The sequence below is a fragment of the Cyanistes caeruleus genome, chromosome 6 (genome assembly GCF_971803275.1).
Source record: "Cyanistes caeruleus chromosome 6, bCyaCae1.hap1.1, whole genome shotgun sequence".
Lineage (NCBI taxonomy): Eukaryota > Metazoa > Chordata > Aves > Passeriformes > Paridae > Cyanistes > Cyanistes caeruleus.
Genome location: NC_141706.1, coordinates 9543833 through 9565447, shown reverse-complemented (window position 1 = coordinate 9565447; position 21615 = coordinate 9543833). Strand labels below are relative to the sequence as shown.

The following is a 21615-nucleotide window of genomic DNA, read 5'->3' as shown; positions in this document are numbered from 1 at the left end:
GGATTCCAGTCATTGAAATGCATCATGTGTATGTTTACAGACATGAAATATCACCATGAAAGGCTGGAGGTAGCACTTTACAACTAGAGGCTATCTACTGACTCTGTTATGCTGAAGTTTCAAAAATTGGAGCTTTTCTAAAACTGCATATGCAGCAGTCTTGCCATAATTCAGGTTCTTTCATTCCTGCAGCAAATGTCCTTTCATGTCATCCTTTTGACATTTATCTCACATCAAAAGTCTGTGTATTCTCAGTCACATTATTCTGCAAACCCAATAAAACCTGGTTCTTCATCTTGTACAAAATAAAAGCATCATTCACCCACAATTTCCACTAAACCCTGCTATGTGTTTTGCCCTGTTTTTAAAGAGTGTCTTTACTTTGCATCCAGAATCAGAAAGAGTTCACCTGTAGGGTCCCAGCACGGTGTCAATCAAGGCCCAGCAGAAAAGCCTGACTCAGTAATTCAGTGCTTTTAAACCCAAATCAGGATCTTTGTCTGCTGTAGACATTTGGTTGGGAGGCCTGCCACATTCTACTGTACAGAGAGTAGAAATTATCTTGTTGGGGTTTTTTTAATCAGCATTAGAGGCAATTTTATATGAATGACAGTAACCAAGGTGAATCACTTATTAGCTCCCTCCCAAGTTTAATTGGCCCCACTAAGGCTGTTCACATGGGCACCTAATTATTACCAAATTACCTTTGATAACACACATGTCTGTCCTGGGTAAGTTTGCCACAGGGAAGCGAGCAGAAAGTAAAGCTAAAGCAGGAAGATGGATCTTGGTAGGAGGCAACCACATGAAATAAAAAGAGAGGACAAAACCATTGAGCTGGACAGTGGTACCTCCTCCTATTCCCACGATTATCTGTCTCCAGTGTGACAAAATTTCATGGAGTGCCCAAAACAGGTCCCAGCTGGGACACTCTGAAGCACAAAGCCATGTGTTGAACAACTCATTGGAGCAGAGCCAGGAGCTGGCTGTCACTCAGGCTATGTAACAGGCAGTGTGACCAGAAAGGTTGTGTTTACACAGATATTTCCTCTGCCTCGGGAGAAGCAGAGCTGTCACAGTCACCCCTGTGTCTCACTCACTGTCTCACAGACAGATGTTTCTTTCAAATGATGCAACTGGTTCCAGGGCCTCGCTGTTTGCCATGGCAGGCAGTGCCAGATGCTCTGCTGCCAAGCCAAGGGAGGAAGGAAGAGTTTAATCGACACTTGGCAAGTTGCTATGGGTGGTAACCAAGGGACAGCTCAACTGAGTGGAAACCTGAATGAATGAAACAGCTGCAAGGCAGGGACTGGGAGGGAGCAGGAAGGAGGTGGGAGCATCCCAGCACTCCTACTCCAGCACTGGGCAAGGAGCAACACCCTCAACACTGGCACCTTCACAAGTGGGTCTCTTTCTCCTGACAGATCATTCTCATCCCTGGCCTTCTGATATTCACAGTCAGAAACATTCCCTCTGGATAAAGGCACTGTTTAAGTTGCCTTTCAGGAGTCAATTCAGAAATTAAATATTTGAGACATCAGGTTAGTTCTGCTTTTTCTCAGTCATGTTCCCCAAAGAAACTTAGTTTAAACAATGGCAAATAAAAGTACGTTGTGCAAACAGTGAAACTGGCCAGATGTCCTGTTACAGGTTTCAGTGTGACAGTGTTTCACAGCATTTTCAGACTCTGCATCAGACAGAAGTAGCACTGACTCACCACCATCTCTCTGTTTAGCCCAATAAAAGCAGTTCTAAAGATATCAATTTATTACATTTGAGTATTTACATTTATTATGGGAATTAATGCAGTCCTTTCTTCCTTTTGGGAAACTAGAAGTTGTATTTACACTTTACCTGGCACTAACCTTTCACAATTGATTTTTTCCTGCTCTTGAAATGTATCACAGGTAGAGATTATATTAAGTTAGAACATGATTTTGTAGCCTGTTAACAAGTACAGTTTTAGAGCTTTATGGGCTAGTCCCTGAAAGGCAAACACCACAGCTAAATTACATTACCACTCTTGGGAACAAACTACTCCACCCAAGGAGAAACAATATAAAAAAGACAGAAACTGAAGCTGTCCCCTCTCTAAATCAAGACAATGAACTTTGACAAACTTTCTCTGTGAGACTGAAGAAAGCCCTTTAGTCCTTTTATGTTCCACTCAGTCCAGGCTTCTGCACTTTTGCTGCACATGCTTACATTTGAGGGACCCAAAGCTCTGAAATGCAGAGCCTTTGGAGGGAGCAGAGGGAGCTGCAGTGTTGTAGCTGCCATTCACAGTGAGCACATAAAACATCACCACTCTCCACCTGCTTTTTCCCCCCCTGCTCTTCTCTTCCAGACAATTTCCCTTTCCTGAGGAAAGTGCATTTCACTATTCTTTCCTTCAGGGCAAATGTTTCACTTTCCCTATTCTCTGGCAGCCAGCAGTGCTTATTGAATGATGCCTTTTCCAGAAAGCTTGGATAGGCAGGAAGTTCAGGCATGGTGCTGTACAATAAAGGAGGCAACTCCAGCTCAGCACAAAATGTGAATTACATTCAGTGCAAATGAGGGTGGACAGACAGGACACTGAGGTAAATCTTCCCCAGAGGTTCCCATCTCCAGTGGGAACTACGAGAAAGAGGTCACACAACCCTGTGAATGAGAGTTTATCCATCAGACTCTAGCAACTGTCCTTCACTTAAACCACAGGCTCACAAAATCATAAATTATTTCTCATTGTGCCAAGGACTATATTATTTTAACAATGAAAAAACACCACTCAAGCAGTCACAGGCATCACACAACAGGATTCACTATCAGCAGAGACGCATGAGAAATTAACACAAGGGAATTTAGAAGGAAGGGTTGGAATCACTTCCTTAATTAAAAGATTTTCAGAACTGCTCATCCACATATAATCAGGATGTGTTTGCTTAGTATTAAAAATATATAACTACATTCCAATAACCACAGCTTTTGGAGATTGACACCTCTTTAATTTCATACAAAAATCTAATGGCGTTAACTGTGGAAAATGAAAATGTAACATAGCTAAACTTCAACAAATTTATTTTCTACTGCGTCCTCTGGAAAGAAAAGCTCTCCCTAATAAAACAAAGAGGTACTTGGAGACTAAAGCCACTCTGAATTCAGTCCCAGCACACCATCAAGCCCACAGCAGTCATCCCCAAGGACATCAGGAAGTTAAATTTAGGTTGTTAAGTGCCAAGACCCTATTCCAACATGTTCCCGTGTAGGACGCGGCAGCAGGAGGCTCCATCCTTGATAAATGGTGACACAAAATCACCCAGCACGTTCAGCAGACTCAAACAAATCCCATCCTAAATGGATCTGCATTAGCTGCTCTCATGTAGTGTGCAGATTTTATAACTATCCTCAACGGGACAGATGGAGTTCAGTTTGGAAAAGCAGGAAGCAATCTGTGTTCCGAATTTCTTTCCCATAGGTGTGGGATGGAAATGTATCGATCACCCGCTGTGGGTTCCTTACGCAATTCTACAAGTGCAGGAGCCTGCACTTGTAGAGAGAAGTTTACTGATTCAAAGAGCAATACAAGTACCTGGAACTCAGATTCCTTAGGAAAGGCAATCTCTTGTAATGCTTGAGCAAAACGTGACAATGTGGCAAACATTGTTCTGAGCTCAAATCACAACACAGACCTCAGGTGTTTTCCATCAGAATGTTAAGAATTCCAAATGGGTCTTTCTATGGACCAGTTGGAAAATCCTACACAATTGCCACAGCCATACAGTCTAACACAGAACTGCTGAACAATCATGAATTCCATATTTCACTTTGCAAAAAGCAAAGGGCTAAGTTTCACCCCACATTTTGTAGTTCCTTGAATTGCAGTTGATTTTTGACTTTGAGGCTACGACACAGCAAAATAAAAGTAGCAGAAGCTTCTTGGTTCACCTCATTAAAAAATAAAACCAAATGCTTAATTAATATTCTATTAATATCACTAATTCCCTGTCTTTATCTAAGAGTGCTGATGAATACATAGAATATGGATGACAAAAACATGACCTCCAGGAGATACACATTCTTGCATTATGGAGCATACATTTACACTCCAAAACTTCATTAAAAAAATAATCAATTCTGAAGTTGAAATGTAATACATCTATTTAGAAATATGTCAGAAGCAAATAAGTACTTTAGGAAGTTTATGGTTGTGCAGTACTCTGTACATTTAAAAAAACAATAATGCTTTTGTTGAAAATAGATCAGAACTGAAAGGTTTAATCTTATAAAATAAAATTAATTTTATCCATTTGAAGTTTCCTTTCAGGTGTAACATTTTCAAGTTTTTGCAAAACTCATTGCAATAATGTAAGATAGAATAAAGAAAAGCAGTAAAATTGGATTTATTTTCTTTAAACAATAGTCAGCAAAGGTTTATATTAATTGCAGAAATAACCCACATTCTCTACCAGGACAATAAATGCTGAAAATTTTCCTAAATTACTTTATATTAATGTTATGAAGAAATACAAGTAAAAAAAATCATATTCAGCATTTTCCTGCATGCTTCTTTCCTGGACAGAAGAGAACTCTTAACATTTTTAATTAGATAATGTAATACAAGCTCAATATTATGCATTTTGAAAGGAACTAACTGTGTTTATTAATATATCTGATGTCCAGTAGATGGCAAAATATCAGCAACCACCACCTTTTAATCTTGGCACTTGAATCATTCAAACCCCAAAGTAATTTTTTTTTTTTGTTTCCAATATTCACTTTTTATTTCATTGGAGAGCAGGATTAGCTTTACCTTTTGGATGTTTTCTGTCTATTATCTGCTTGAAAGCCAATTTCATCTTCGTCAGGTCTCGATACAACAAAGCACAATAATGTTACTATCCTTTAAATAGTCCTTTGAAGACAGTTTCTTCACCACTGAATTTTTTTTTTCCTCCAAGAGCATTCTGCTGCTACTGTTCCCAAATTTGCCAGCACATGTTAGCATACTGTGTACTAAAATCTCTTAGCAACAATATCTTAGTGTCTAACATTTCCCATCTTCCAACTCTGATTCATGGAGCCATCTGTAGTCAGATATTGACATGCAGCATCCTAAAATAGGCACCTTACATTTGCTCAACAACTAGTTTTAGCATCCGAAAATATAAATTATGGGGAGATGGCCAATATTTCTATGAGGCTCCTCAGCATTCCCAGCACTGTTTAAACAAAGGCTCACCACAATCGCTTCGCCTCGGTATTAAGGGCAAAGTATTCCCGCTTTTCCAAAGGACAGTTCTGCTTACGTAACCCTCCAAGCAATCGCAGGCTTCCCTGGTGAGGACCACCTCACATTGCTACTCAGGCTCTTTTTAACAGTATTCAAAGACTAGGTTTTCAGCCTCCAAGATCCGAGCATTCTTCACACCCCTGAAAGCCTCAGGCCCACGGGAAGCATCCCATGATGGGTGGGACAAGGTCAATGTCCCAGCTGGGTGAAGCCAAAGGGACTTCTGCTGTAGGAGATGCAACAATATCCCACACTCAGGAAGAAAATTTACAACCACAGCCAACCAAGCACTGCTTTTGTCTCCCAAAACTCTTACCAAGCTTGCCCTCAGAAAACACAGTATCTTCTTTTCAGCTGCAGCAAATTAACTCTTAGCAGCAAAGACTTTGCATAACCCAAGTTATTTGTGGCATTGTGCTGTGAAATTCTGTACAACTTAAAAGAATAGCACTGTACTAAAAATGTTAATTAAACAGGAACAGGAAATGTTAATTAAAAATAATCATATTCAGCAGAATACATTATATAGGAAGAGTTGATAGTATGGCTTTGGAACTGTCTCAAGTGTGAGAAACACACTTCCACCCCAGCGAAAACAGCGGGATTTCATCCACTTCAAAGAAACTGAGATTTTACCCTAAATACTTTGCAGCAATTAATATTTTAAAAATAAGCAAATACACAACAACGTGCAGCCAAATACAGCTGGACTTTATAAAAAAAAAAGTACACTGCAAGCATAACAGTGCTGGCACATTTTCCTTGCTAAAATGCTGGGTTTGCTTGCAAGAGATTTGACAGCCCCCATGGGTCTTCTGTAACACACTCAGTAGCCATGAAGCTGTGCCAGGGCTGAGCGAATTCCAGTCAGAATATGGAGAAGGCAATCACTGTGAATGACCTCTTTTCTGTCTCTTTTAGGTCCTGCAGTGCTGTCTTAGCGGGACTGGACAACACCTAAAATGCCTGCAGGCACCTTTGTTCCTTTCCCACAGCCTTCCTTAGTAAGGTTTAAAAGACAGAACCTGTGTTTTATTCTCCACTGTCCTTTCAAGAAAACACACAACTGCATTCTTAAAATCTTATTTTCTTATTCATGAATTAGCAATGACTGAATACCTCCAGATTAAACTAAGCCTGTGTGGACACCAAGATAAAAAATGTAAGTCCTTTACTCACAACATGGGAGCAAATCACTATTAAATCATCTCCTCCCTAGGCTTTGAAATGCAAACTTAACTCCTAGGACAAAAGGAATCGTTGTTATGCAAGAACCAGCTTGACAGGAAGTGTTGAACTGAATACACCAGCAAGTCAAGCAGAGTTACAAGGAAACATGTCAGGCAGCCTAAAAAGGAACATGCAGACAAATCCATCCCAGGAACTTCGCTGCTTCACGATGTTCTTTTATTTCCTCCTGTTTCCTCCATGGAGAAGTAGCTCAGATTTTTAAGTTATCCTACTTTATACATGCTATATTGATCCTCCTCCATGGTCACTGCATCTATTGGGAAATGTTAAATTTCTATCTATTTTAAAAGTGGAGGGAAAAACCTTCCATCTTCTCCCTGCTTCTCTGCTGAAATGCCACCCAGCACGTTATCCTCAAGCAAGATGCATTTTCCTACACTCCTGTTTTAATAATTAAAACAAAGCAGAAAAAGCCAAGTGTGATACACACACATTTACAATTACAAACTCATTCCTCAGGAAAATCTAGCTCAAGCTGGAAAGAGCCATCAAAAGCCATTTATTACATAATCCTTATTACTGCTACATGGGCGAGCAGCAGCTCCAAAGGAGTATTTACTGAAAGCAGATAAAGCCAGGTTGCAGCATCAGATGAATCAGATAAGACACAGCCAGCAACAAAATTGACTTAATTTTCTTCATCCCCTCCAATAATATGCTAAATCAAAAAGCCATGAAATGCAATCTTCTCCAGCTGAACTCTCCTAGAAAAAGGCTGAGAACGTGTGCTATTTGCTAGGTTTTGTTTTCCTTGGCTCTATAGGAAACATTGGGCTGTGCAGAGAATTCAGCTCAAGGGTGTACAGGTCTGTGCTTCTGTAGGGTGAAATCTTCCACCTCTCCAGGCAGCCCTACCTCATGGAAAAGCCAAAACCCACCAGTTAGCAGCTTCTTCCCCAAACACTTTCAGAAAAAAGTCTTCCTACTCACAACAGCAGACAGACACACACTTCCTACTATTTCACAGCAGAAACTTTCAGGGATTCAGTTTTGCAAACACTTAATAATATAGTGTTGCTTCAACTGCTAAACCAAATGGCTGGAAATCCTTCTGGAAAGCCCTTAGGATAAAATGCAGCAGTGAATAAGACACTGGAATTATTTCACCTAATACATTTGGTGGTTCCATTCCAAATTCTGTGGGTTAACTACAATAAAACCTTTGGAAACAGCAGTCTAGCAATAGTCCATGCCAATAACATACTCTGATGGAGATGGGATTGCCAACTGCTTGCCAGGAATGCTCCCTCCAAATGGCAGTAGAAGAAGATGCTAGGTCTGTCCTACAGGCACAGATCCTATATTTTTATAAGGAGCAAGAATTTGGATATAGCCAGGAGATAATGCTGAAATGCAAAAGCAAGAAATGATGCCACACAGCACTCAACCATCACAATTCCAAGCATCAATCCATCCCTGCAGGCCTGAAGTGCCCATGAGTCCCACTCACAGGTTATTTTATCTCCCAGGTAAACTGAGCAGTGTTGACAACACAAAACAACATGGTTTAAATTAGGATTATACAAATCCCCATTGCCTCTTGTAACTTCACCCACAACAACTAATTGTGTCTGAATCACACTCAAGTCTTTCTTACTTTAAGGCAAGAGCTGGTGGTGACTCTTACAATTTACTTTGCTTAATTTAATTAATGTTCCCTTTTATAACTTCTGAGCTTTGTTTCTGGTAGAACAAACAGATTGGCTTCTAACTACCTCAGAGAGTCCACTTTTCCCAGAGAAATTGGCCTGCCTGTGGCAAAACCTGAGACATGTCAGCTGGACAGCCCTGTCTGAGCATGGAGAATGGGGAAAAAGGGAAAAAAAGGGTCATTTACATGGAAAGCAACACAACAGATGGTCACATGGAGACTCCTCCATAAGTTTGCATTTGGTAAAAAAAAAAAAGACACATCCTGCAGTTAAGTATTTTTAGCATCTCCAAGCGTGGCAATATTTTGTCCTTCTCAATAAGAGGTAATCATATAATTTCATTCTTTTATGCTTTACTGCTTTACTTCCATTTGGCTGCTTTTCTGAAAAACGACAGGGTTAAAACAAATGTCAGGAGGGACCAGCCAGAACTAAGAAAACCATGTCAGGAGAAATCAATTTAGCTCCATTCTGTATCCATATGGATTTTTCTGCTCCTGTATCTCCTAATATTCTCAGGAATAATTCATTTGCCACCACTTCACCCAATATAAATTTCCCCCTTTTTAGTTATTCCCCTTCCTTTTAATTATTATTATTTTAATTTTAATTATGTCTTTTTAAGAAATTGTGCTGAGTGTGCCTAGATATATACAGACTCATGTCTTTTGGTTTTTAAAGAAAAAATCCATAGTTTGTTCTGGAATGGTCACTTGTATAGATTTTGTTTTTAAAGTACAAATAAGTTCCATTATTTGACTGAAATCAGAAGAAAAGCTGGAAAGAGCTTAAAGTCTGACTAAAGGCAGAATGCATCATGAACTCATACCTGCATTTTTTCTCAACTATATACAATATTCAGTGATTCATTGTTCACACAGGTGCTTCAGGAAAGAAATTGGGATGGAAATAAATACATGGAAAAAGCAAAGTCTTTCTGTAATTCATTTGCTCCATGAACACAACAGTTCCATATTTTATCACCATGACAGTAGGCATTATTTTATACTTAATTTATATTTAATATATTTAATTTATAAGATTTCTTTCTGAGGCACCTGATAGAGGTTTTGGGTTTAAAATTAGTTTTCACTCCTTTTCAAAAAAAAAAAAAAGACTAAACAAAAACAAAACAAAAAACCCCAAAAACAACACCCCCCCCAAAAAAAAAACAGAAAAAAAACCAAACACACAAAACTGAGAAGAACTTCTTGTCCTTTGCAACTAAAAATGCCAATAACCTAAATCTAAACTAGGCTTTGGGAAGCCATTCTAGTGACGCGCTGGATATGCCCAGTAGTGTCTGTTTTCCTCCCAGACAGCTGAGCTTCCAAATCCATGGGTTTAGTTCCTACTCCGGGTTTTGGAGCCCCTGTGTCTGAGTCAGTCTGGAAACCAGTTCCCACTGCCAGGTTATTAACGTGGAGATCAGCACACAGGGCAATTAAAGAAAATAAAACTAAACACCACAACATAACACAACGGGAGAGAGAGGACAAGGAGGGGTGGGTCAGCTGAGTTTTTCAGTGTGAGGAAAACAACACATGTTTTCCCTCACCCAGACTCCAAAAGAGCTGAATCATTTTGTTTTTCCGAACAACAGAGATGCCAGGCATGGAAAATTTCAGTTCAAATTATTCAAATCTGGCAAAAAGTAAAGCGTGAGCAATTGAAAATAGAGGAAGGGCCAACACACTGAAAGGAGCAATTCTACCTGCAGTGCAGCTGGAAGATTGCTGCTCCTTCTGCAATCCATGGGATGTAGGCACATGGATTATCCAGGCTGGTCTGGGACAGCAAAGGCAAATCATTAAGGATGCCTGCGACACAAACCATCCTTCAGGTACAACTCACTGTTGAAAGGTGGCACTAAATGCCACCTCAGAATAGCTGTTCTGTGCATTCAAACAATGTTCTAAAAACATTGACTAATTATTAGCACTATTAGCTAAAATAGTGCTTTATTGCCCATTTGAATTATTCATAGGGAGCTGCTGATCACTAAAATAAAAAGACCTGATAAATAAGGTGTATGTTCATTTTAACTTACACTTCACTTCAACAGCTTGTAAACACTGCAAAACTCAGATTTCTTAGCTATTGGATTAATATTTGCTAGATAGGCAATGAATTATTTTACGTTAACATAGAAGCACAAAAACTATGTGGAAAACCAAGTAGCTTGGACAGTGATGGGATACCATGGATTTTCTGAAAGGATATTTCTGAAGGTTTCACTAATGAAATAAAAAGTAATAAACAGCATGGCCCAGCCAAGATGAGCTGAGAAAGTGATTAATAAACAGAACTGGCAATATATTATAACGATGTGGCACAGGTTTCATCTCATCTCAAATTACTAAAAATGAAATACAGGAAAATTTCTGCTGACCCCACGTTCTGCAGACATCCAGCAATGGGTGACATCAGCTGTACCCAACACTGATTGCTGACTCGATGCACCCCTGGAATGGGTCAGGACAAAACACATCCCGGCACAGGCAGCTACTGCAGGGTTAGATACTTAACTGGAAAATACAGACAAACTTTCTTGTGTCCTCGGCACCTTGTAATGCCATTCCAACACTAACTCTGCTGGACTCTGAAAAGGCAAAAAGGACACCCAGATCTCAGGTGTGCATGGTGTGGGATCCCTGAATTAAGTGGCACAGAATTCAACCCAGATTAGTTTTCCTTCCTGCAGTCTGTTGTATCTACGCTTGCTTTAACAAACGGTGTGATTTAGTGAGACGTGAGACATTTATTCTTTTGGTGGCAAAGTTGCACCACATTCATTGGACACTGATGCCTGATACAAACTCTGCCACTCATTTTCAAGAAACAAAGCCTTGGCAGGCCTTGAAAACAGCACACAAATTTCTCTATGTGTGGATTCTGTTGTTTTTACAGAATAGCACAGCTTTCATATCATCCATTTTCCAAGCAGCAACTCCAAAGAATCATCCTTTTAGGTTGTTGAGAATGGGACATAATGGAGGTGACTCAAAGGAATAGATGCTGCAGCTACAACCACTCTCATTATGTACATATGAGATGCCTCGATGTTCCTGCCTGCTGATTACATGAGCAAACATTTTTAGCATGCAAAATCCTATTAACTCAAGGGGATTCTGCATAATTTTATAACAGCTCCACTTGTGGTGTTTGATCGACTGGGTCAGCAACAGACAGATGGCAAAGAATTAATTCTAAGGCTGCTTTATTGCAGTGCTGGCATCAGGGTTTCCTCTATTCACTCCACTCGGATAAAATTTAACTTTTTCTTCATTCCCTGCACCTTTTTCTCTTCAAAGAGCAAGAACAAGAATGTTGGGGCTGTCAGCACAAAGAAGAAGACAAATGAAAACTCTTCTGTGTGACATTTACCCTCCCCCCAAAATCCTAAACCAAAAAAGAAAGTTAACTTCAAAAACATCAAGTAACAAATTAATCTAATCCAAGAGATTACCCTGGAACACATCCCTCCCATAATTAGGGTTTTCTCTTGCTCCATTTTTTTGATCACTTCATAATTCTGAGGTACAGAGAAAAGTATTAGCCAGTACTTAGTGAATTTGTGCTTAGCATATATTTACATGGAAAATTATTTGCAGTCTGAAAATGGTGCCTAAAATTAAATTATTAATGCACCATTTCCCCAATTTGAGGAAAATGGTCCCAAAAGTAAACAACAATCTAGCTGGGATTTGCAAGCAGAACTCTTAAGCTCTTGAGATGCAGAACTTAGGCCCAGAAAACCTTCAAAATATGGAGGGAATTAAATAGATACAGAAATATTTGGCTGAGGTTCTTTTTGAAAGCCCTGTAACTACATGCAAATTTGGAGGAGTTAACTCAGAGACCCACATGGATCCAGCAAAAATTCCAACTGTTTCACTTATCAAACTATTGTTCTTTGAATCCTCTGCCAGCATTATCCAAAGTGGGTCAAAAAGGTAATGGGGAAGACACACCAAGGAAAGATAAATCAGGATTTCTTTTAGTTGAAAAACTCCCAGGTTTGGGGAAACGGCCCACTCCTATTTCACCATGGCACAAGGTTCTGTTAATGGCACTGTGCCATCATTCTTCCAGAAACACAAAATTTTGTAACTTGAAAAAATTCTTCTGGTTTTTGTTGTTTTGGTTTTTTTTAAATTACAGTTTCCATCCCTATTTCTCACATGTCTCTTTGCATTAGGAATGTTTCTCTGACATCCAGGCTAATTAAGCCTGCTTCAGAAATAAGGACTTGAGGTTGTCAGCCATACCTGACAACCCTTCGGACAAACAATTCTCTTCCATTTGAATTTTTATTTAAGCTTACTGAGAGTGCTTTCATATCAGAAAATGGGGACAAAATTTTGACAAATCCAAAACAAGACTTCCATTTTCTTTTGGAGATAATGGATGGCAGCTTCAGCCTCTAACGCTGATGGTGCATTGAGTCAATCCCATCTCTGAAACTTAGCCCAGCTCTTTGGCCTTACATCCAAGGAAGGAGGAGCTTCTTTTTGGCTAAATCAAGAAAGGCCAAGCAAACCAAAGTGCCCAGACAATCCTTGGATCACTCTTACATGGATCTTGGATCTGTCTTACATGGGACTGGAGATCAGCACAAAGCAAGGCACATCTGACTGCAGAACACCAAGGGTTTCATCTTTTGTCACCAACAGCTCCCAGAAGTCTCAGACTCATTAACCGTGTCACCAGAGGGTGTTTTCCTCTCATTTCTAATTATTCCAGGACATCTTCACTTAGTGACTTAGATAAAACCCGAAGTTTTTATTCACTCACTCCACACCTGTGTTCAGCCTTGCATGGTGTGACTTCTCCCCAAACCCAAGTTCACATGATGTTTTCTTCACAATATTTCAGGGGGAAGAGGTATTTCCTTTTTACCTGAAATGGAGACTGGCTGTTGTAATTCTTGATCTCCTTGTTGGCTCCTCGGAATAGCAGCACCCTTGCACAGCTCTCCTGAAAATGATGGAAAAGGAAACTTGTTCATAAGGATCCTTTAGCTCTTAAGAGACTGTGACTGCTAAGAGGTTATGAGGTGTTTGGTCCATATCTTCACGATTAACAAATAAACCAAATAAAGTATCTGAGAACTTAAATTGTTAAAACAGCATTTTTAAAATGACAGGGCTTCAGGTGCTTTGCAATGTATTAGAAACACTAGGCAAGTGTCAAGAAACATGCAGGAATGCAAAAAGTAAATGTCTTATTAAACTTTTAAGCAACTGTACTGACAAAGTTCCATATTTGCACAAATTTGACTCTCATATGGGTTCTTTGCCTGTTTTATAGGAAAAACAGTACTATTCACAGAACTGGGATGAATTATATCCTTCCCTCCTGCTAAAAATTAAACAAAGCAGTTTTACCACTTATTTTGCTGGGGACTTTTTTCCAACCTATCCTCAATATTAAATGTATGATTTTTTTTTATAGTACACATGAAATTATTTGATCTGTCTATACACACTGCACTGAGCAGCCTTATTGCCTTTCTTTTCCCCTAAAAAATGCTAGCAGTTACAGCAAAAGGAGGAAAATTTGGCTTCAGGCCCTCCAAACTGAGAAAATCTGCAAAGGAAATCCTTAAAAACAATTTATTTTGGGCCAGTACAGTGCATTGGTTAAATCATTGCTTAACATGGCTGTTAAATATGACTGACCACAATCTGGTGGAAATTCTTGGAGGTTCTGAGTGGATTATCAGAATTTTTGATGATTCCTGTAAGGAGTCTTCTTACTTGTCATCTTTAATGTTCATCTTAGGGTCTTATGCAAATCAATTCACATTTCCAAAGGGTTTTATAGTCCCTTGTCTTAAATATTGTTCTTCATTTTGTTGTGCTTTCTGGGTTGTCTCGATGTGTTATAGAGCTCTATCTAATGAGGTATTTGGATGTGCTACCTTTCACTTTGAACAGTAAATTTGCAGTCAGAAAAGACAAAGTGCATAATTTAGGTATTTTAATGACAGAAATGAAGCTCATTTACTAGACTCTGAGTCACAAGTTAATTTGCAGAGATTATGATTGAAAACAATTTCTGTTGTGTTTTGTAATTCCCCACAGTAGATTCTTGGTCCCATTAAGTCTCCCCATCACAGGGCTGCCCTAAGTGCATCTGGAAAGGAGGTTATCCTACCTTTTCCTCAACTGAAAAACAACAGAATGGATCAAAATTAACAATCATTTCTTAGATTATAATTTTTAATGATATACAATTAACTCAGTCTCATTTGCTTGCACTGCAATCTGAGCTTTAGTTGTTTTCTCTCTATCTCTAAACAATTGATCAATGCCCAATTTTAATCAAGAACTTGAGAATATAAATAATTACATTGAAAAACATACTGTATTTATTGGGTGATTATTCATTTGTTTATCAGAATAAATCATCCAATATTACAACACTAAAAGAATGATACATTTAAAAACTGTACAAATTTAACTGAGCTGTCTGCAGTGTAACAAAAACATGCAAAGGGATTTATTAACTAAATGGTTGTGATTAGAAAAGTTTTGCCAAAATCCATCAAAAAGCTGTTCAACATTAAAAAAAAAACCAAGAAAATTTATTTGGGTTAAGTACTGCATTTTTAATTTTTTTAAATTTATTTTTAGTCTTTTACAAACAGAAGCATTCTTAACTTCATGTTTGCTCCTTTTTCTTTCCTCCCCCTCTGTTAGATTATATTCAATTTTAATACTACAACAGTTTTTGTCTCAGATCCAATCCTCCCAGTGAAAGGGGGCACATTTCTTTCCAGAAAAAAACAGACTTACTGCTTGGCCATGGAATAACTTTCAAAACCAAGAGTTTATTCAGATCAGGACTTCTCTGACATCCAGGAAAACAAATTTACTGACTTCAGAAAGTAAACCAAGAAAATTCCCCAGGGAAGACTGGAAGATGAAACGGGTAACGACTCCATCTGCAGGAATCTGGAGGTAACAAGGATACTGCTCTCCCGCTGGAAGAGGCTCCTTACACGTGAACCAATAACAACTTTCCATAGAAAACAAAGAACACTGGCAAAATCAGCACAGGTTCACAGCACCCCGAAGGAAACTTTTTATTTCCACATACACTGGATGAAGAAAAACAGAAGGACGGCAGTGCAGGTAGAAGATGTTAAAGTTCCATTCACCAAGCCAAGCTTAGTGATTGTGTAAATATTTGAAAATTTGTAGATGCAATTTCAGTTAGAATGTCTAAGTCTCCTGCAGAATAACTTCTTCTATTAAGGTCAGGAAAACACATCTCATCTCTGCATGAAAAACACTGTCATTCTATGGGATTATTCTAATTCCCACCTCATACTGCATAACCTTTGCTGAAAGTGTGTGATCCTGAATTTTTCTTTTTTTTTTAAGCTGAGAGTATTTCAGAGCTAATTGAGGAATCTGTCTTGACAAGACTTTAGAAAGAAAAACTAAGATGGTGATTAATTAAGAAGCAGATGCTTTAACAGATGTTTCACTGTTTACAGTCACATCTCATGCTTTCCAGATTCAATGTAATATTTTATGTGCTGAATTTTAACACAGTTGTTAAACTCATTCCCTCCCCATCCCATCCCTGCAAAGAGGGTATAAAATGCTATCAAATCAAAAGGTTCTACTACTTGTAAATGACTACACAAGTTGTAAACAGCAAAGAATCCAGTATCTTCTGTATAGAGACATTTCCACATTATTTCACAGCTCTATCTTATTTAATTCCAAATTAAATTATAGAATAACAACAGTAAATTCTGTATAGGAGACAAATATTTAGATATGAAGCAAACCAAAAAAAGCTGTTTTCTTATCATAATGTTTTCTTTTCTAATATCCATACTCTTGCTACCTACAATGAGCAGCCTTATTTGTAATCAGTGAATGAAACACCAAGAAAATAATTTTAATTATCTTCTTTCCAGTTTCTAAGACCACTTTTTAAAACCTGAAGCACTTCATTGTACATAAAATAATGTAGTGATAGGATGAAAGGGAATGGCTTCAAACTGAAAGAGAGGAGGTTTATTTCAGACATTGGGAAAGAATTCCTCCCTGGAAAGGTGGTGAGGCGCTGGTGAAGTTGTGGATGGCCCATCCCTGGAATGTACAAGGCTAGGTTGGACAGGGATTGGAGCAATGAGGTGTGGTGGACGGGGACTGGAACTGGATGATTTTCAAGTTCCCTTCCAAACCAACCCATCCTGGGATTCCATGACCTGCCAGCTCCTGCTGGAGACATTTCTGTCCCTGCAGGGGGCCAGCAGGGGCTCTTACCTGGTTGTAGAGGGCACAGATGTGCAGGGCTGTGTTCCCTGAGGCATTCTGCGCACACATGTCAGCACCGTAGAACAGGAGGTGCTCCAGGTGTTGGACGTGTCCATACCTGCAAGCCTGGGCAGGGATGCATCAATATTTTGGTTATTACACATCCTAGGCAAGACTTCCAGGGAAAGATTTTCAGCAGAGAATGTGCTGTTTTTACTGAGGATCTAATTTTTAGAACCACACCTGGTTCTCTGATGGGAGCACAGACACCCAGATGAGCATTCCTGCACCAATGTGGGCACTTCAGGTATAGCAGTACTGTGCTTGAGTTTAACCATCTGATTTATTTGGGAATGGCAGCCTAAGAGATCAAGAAAATACTGCCTTTGAAACTTTTTATCCACTAATGTTCATGACTCAAATGTTTTTTGTCCTGCTACACTCCAGAACGCTGCCCACCAGATGGCACTGAAGATGATCAGACTGCCAGAGATTTTCCCAAACTGCTTACACGCCTTAGAAAGAAAATCTGGCCAAAATCCAAGTAAATCTTCTTGGTTCTGTGATGTCAAGCAGACACACAGCATACACAGGGCACTGCTCCAAAACAGGGGAAAATCTTCAAGAATTATTTTATCTGTCACACAAATAAAAGGTTAGACCCTGGATTTTAGGAAATAAGCCTCTATGAAGAAGATTCATATAAATTAGAAACCTTCCTAATTAGCAAATAAGCTTTGAAAAAACACAGTCATTCTAGTCCTCAGCCTCTTTTACCTGACTTCCTTCTCCTCTATAACCCACTGACCAAGCAAGTCCCAATTTCTAATGTTTTGAACTTTGTGGTATCCCAGATCAGCATCATTCCTACATAAATCAGAATTTAAGGTAAGACATACAGATATATGATATAGAAATCCATTCAGTCTTTCTGAGGTACCTCATCACTCCTGAATTCAGTGGGAGGTACAGACTGACACTCCTGGCTTGGATTTACAGTTTGGAAGAGAAAAATTAAGTGAACTGCTCAGTGCACAAATTAAATCCCCATCCTTCTTAATTCATTGAGGAATGCTTGAATTATTGATTAGTCAAAACAGATGGTTACTAACTGAGGTGTAAACATTTATTTGTTTAGGATTACAACCAACACAGGTGGTTTGGAAAGCTCTATTTCATTAAGAGAAATAATAAGTTTATGTGCATGAGGCTGGGGTTTAAAAATAGGGACATTTTCTCTGTATTTTCAGGGAGTCCAGATGGGGTAATGCTTTGATCAAGACAATCCATTTTTTCCACTCCTCAGGAAATACAGTAACAAAATAATTCCTTTCTTTTCCCCTACTCTAGAGGTAGATCCAAACAACTTTGACCTGGACCCACTTAGTGAAAAAGCTCAGATTCCTGCCCAAATGTGGGTGCCAAAGTCACCTCCCATTTCTTTCCAAGAAAAGAAGAAAAAAATCTGTGTACTAAAGAATAGTGCACAGAAAATAAAGTGAGTCCAGATGACCCAGGCAGACCTGTAAGGCTGATTACTTGTATCTTTATTTATCTCATACTACAGCAGTTCTAATTTTTGTAATTATCCAAACTCATCCATACAGAGAAATGACAAAGTAGCTGCAGTGACATTGGGACTGTTACTGAGTTTATCACTATGCAAAGGGAAATCAGTAAAGCATTTTTACACTGCTGGGTAACATTCAGGCGTTTTTGGAGTGGACAGTGAGAGGCTGATGCATCCCAGCAGCAGGATCCTGAACTCAAATCTTCCTGTAAAGTTCAGCAGAGACAAGGGGAAAGCACCCTGACAAACACACAAGGAGCATTACCAAGGACACTGACACTGGCATCTAACCAAAAGAATGAGCTACATTTTCCTACTGAAGTGCCACGAACAGGAATCTGAATTTCCAAGAGTCCATGACATAAATATGTGCAATTTCTGCACCAAAATCCACAGTAACCAAAGGATTTCAAAGTTACGGAACGCCACTGGAACAGTTTTCTACTTCAAAGTGACCACAGCGGGATGCAAAGTGAATAAATAAAAAGAAGCAGAAAAAGCAAGATAGAAGAAGGAAGACATTTCATACTTGAATGTGCAGGGACTTCAAAATAGTGCTTAACCCTAGAACAACCTTGGCACATTTCCTCATGCAAGTCCAACAAAAAGCAAATCTTTCCTACCTGATGAATTTCTTGCCATCCATTTTCATCCTTGCAGCTGACTGTAGCATGTTCATGGAGTAATAGCTCACAGCAGAAAGGGTCCCCTCCCACCATGGCTGTGTGGTACAGAGGGGTCAGGCCACAGCTGTCCTTATAGTTGGGAGATGCTCCCAGCTCTAAAAGGGTCTGAAAGCAATCACAGACTGTGAAAAATATATTTGGGAGGGACTTCCACCTAGAAAGGGTATTTACCTAAAAAAATACCTGAGAAAATATGTATATAGTTGATACTTGACACAACATTTTTTGCTCACCTATTTATCAGCTGGTAAGAGCGGGCCACAGCACAGACTAAGTTAAGCAAGAAGACCTTGGAAGAATAAGTATCTAAAGGAATCTATGGGGATGGCACAGAAAGGAGTGTAATGTCCAGTTTCCATCCTCTCACTAAGTTCAAAAATGGCAGCTCTGAAAATGCTGCATCACCTTTGCAACACATTCACCTTTTCATTTTCAAGGTGCTTTATATTTTAAAATGTCATGCAATTTGAGTATCTGTCAAAAGGGAATAAGCAGAAGCCATAAACCTAAGATTTAATCAAGACCATCAGTGTGATTTAAAAATACCTGTTAAAATACAAAAGAAAACAGAAGGCACTCTGTAAAGGCATAATGTGCAATCCATGCCACTGGAAGCTGCTTTCAAAGAGGTAAGTGACAATAATGTTATTCCTATTTCCTCAGATAGATCTCAGTATATCAATGAATAAGCTTAAATTTCACCACTTTTCTTCCTACCAGGAAAAGATAAATCAGAAATTAAAAGACTCATTATTGAAAGCAAATGTTAAGATTTGAAAGCCACAAGAAAGTAGTAGAACAAGCACATCTTAAAGGATCCATGGAGGACAATACAGTAATTAACTGAAAACAGTCTTCTTTATTCATTTTTTTTTTAAATAAGATAACACGTAATTTGCTCCTGAAAACGTTTACCTTGAGGGCTACTTGATTCTTGGCTCTGGCTGCTTTGTGCAGAGCTGTCATTCCATCTTTGGCTCTGAAGTCTAAATGTGCTCCTCCATTTTTCAGGGCTTTTATCACTTCTACTGTATTGTCAAGCTGAGCTGCCAAAGTCAGGGGTGTTTCTAAGGAAGAGAATATGGTGTACTTGGAAAAAGGTGAGCAAAATTATCAAATAAAGTTACTTTATAAAATAAAGTTAAAAATACTGCTCAAAGAAAAGCATAAAATTATGAGTTATCTCCTTTGGACAATAAAGCCCTACAGATTCCACTGGCTCGGAGTTGTGAAGGAATGTGTGAGATTCACCCTGTTAATCAATTTAAGTTTAACTAAATCAAGGTACTCCGTTATGCTGCTTAGTTTTGTTGTTCTCACCTCCGCTTTCTAAGTCATGATAGTTTGGATCCAGTCCCCGGTCCAACATCTTGGTAATTTTTTCCACAGAGAGATGGTGGACATGATCCATAAATTTTTTCAAATTGGCCTGAAACAAAGAGTGAAAAATTAATCGTCGTCTGATTTCAAAAATAAAATTTACACTGAAAATCAAGCATTCTGTCAACTGATGTCAACACCCACTGTAGGTAATTGCTAACTCCTGCAGGAAATTGGGATACCTTGGTGTGAAGCTTGGCCAGCTGCTTTTCATCAAGGTTGAACTGTCTGTACACTCTTTTCTTGTAGCGAAACTAAGGGAGGAAAAGAAGAAGAAATTTTAAAACTTAAAAACTTGAAACTCATAATATCATTTTCTGACCTTACCAGGAAGTATCATCCACAGTGAAGGTAAATGTAGGCAAAATTTCAAAAAATTTAGAAATAGGCTCAGTATTTCATATAGCTTTACATCATTTAAGCAAAATTCTTATCTTGTACAAATACACTGAGATCAGTGGAGGTGTGTAGGAAATGAGATCAGCCTCTAGAATCTACAGAAATTATCAAGAATTATACTGAAAAGAGCTTTTCCCCAAGGATTTCTGTGCATTTCATTTATAGTCTCAGGCAGAAAGAGCTGGGAAGGCATGTTAAATTTAAAAATATTGATTTCAAAATTGCAGCTTAGTATTTCTGAAATATAAAAACAAAAGAAAAGGATCTGAAAATCCCTTAGTCAGAGTAAGAAGAACTTCCACATGGGAATAGTTCTCCTGATGTTTAACAGGACTGGCTTTGTGAATGAGGTTTTGAGGATTGCCTTTTTAGCTGAAACTCAGTCACATTTCATCCTGAGCAGCTTGGGTGCAGTAGCAAGATCTGTAGCAAAAGTCATGGGGGTTTCCATAGCTATAATTTACCATTCTCTCATTGTCCCATGCAGAATTCCAGGAATGCAGCCTTTTGTTGGACAAGAGACTGCACTGAATGAAGCTCTAACACCAGTTTTCCACAAGATCACTTTTAACACCTCAATTGCTGCAGTCAACACTCGTGAAAAATGTCAGTAACAAAATAAAGTGTCTGTTTAACTTGCTTACAGCTGTAATGTGGTCATCACTGACTGAAACTCTGAAATAAACTCCTAGAAAAGGGAAGACCTGAAGCCTTCTCAGGACCTTGGTTCTTTTCTCTTGGATTTGTGTTATAGTGGAGTAAGTCTATTAACTGCACATTATTAATGGTTGATCTGCCACCATACAGGCAATAACAAAATTAATTAAATGCCAGTTTCATGCCCCAGTTTGCTGCTATATTGCGTGATCTGGCTCTGCTTCAAGTTTGTTCAGTGCCCTAAAAGCTCTGCCCAGCTTATCCCCAACTGCAGAGCCTCTGCAGGAGCAAAAGAGAGGGGGAAATCCCAGTACACACCCTCTCCTCCCTTCCTGCTTTCTCAGGAGACAGAGAGAGACAACCTGTGCGCTCTGAAGGACGGCACAGAGGGAACTAGATGGGGGTTAAAAAAGGCTTCACTGAGACAGAAAGTTCTCTTTGGGAGAAAACAAAGGCTGGTTAT

At 39.0% G+C, this 21615-nt stretch overlaps 1 protein-coding gene across 9 annotated transcripts in view; it reads right to left on the bottom strand.

Annotated features, from left to right (window-relative positions):
- Positions 1–21615, bottom strand: part of SHANK2 (SH3 and multiple ankyrin repeat domains 2) — a 276108-nt gene that overhangs the window by 215513 nt on the left and 38980 nt on the right. For all 9 annotated transcript variants that reach the window (XM_086894900.1, XM_086894897.1, XM_086894895.1 and 6 more), the window contains 6 exons: positions 20279–20350; positions 20037–20145; positions 19632–19783; positions 18654–18821; positions 16470–16586; positions 13078–13155 (listed from right to left, as the gene is read on the bottom strand). In XM_086894900.1, coding sequence (XP_086751026.1) covers positions 13078–13155; positions 16470–16586; positions 18654–18821; positions 19632–19783; positions 20037–20145; positions 20279–20350 — 696 coding nt within the window. The remainder of the gene's footprint in view (positions 1–13077; positions 13156–16469; positions 16587–18653; positions 18822–19631; positions 19784–20036; positions 20146–20278; positions 20351–21615) is intronic.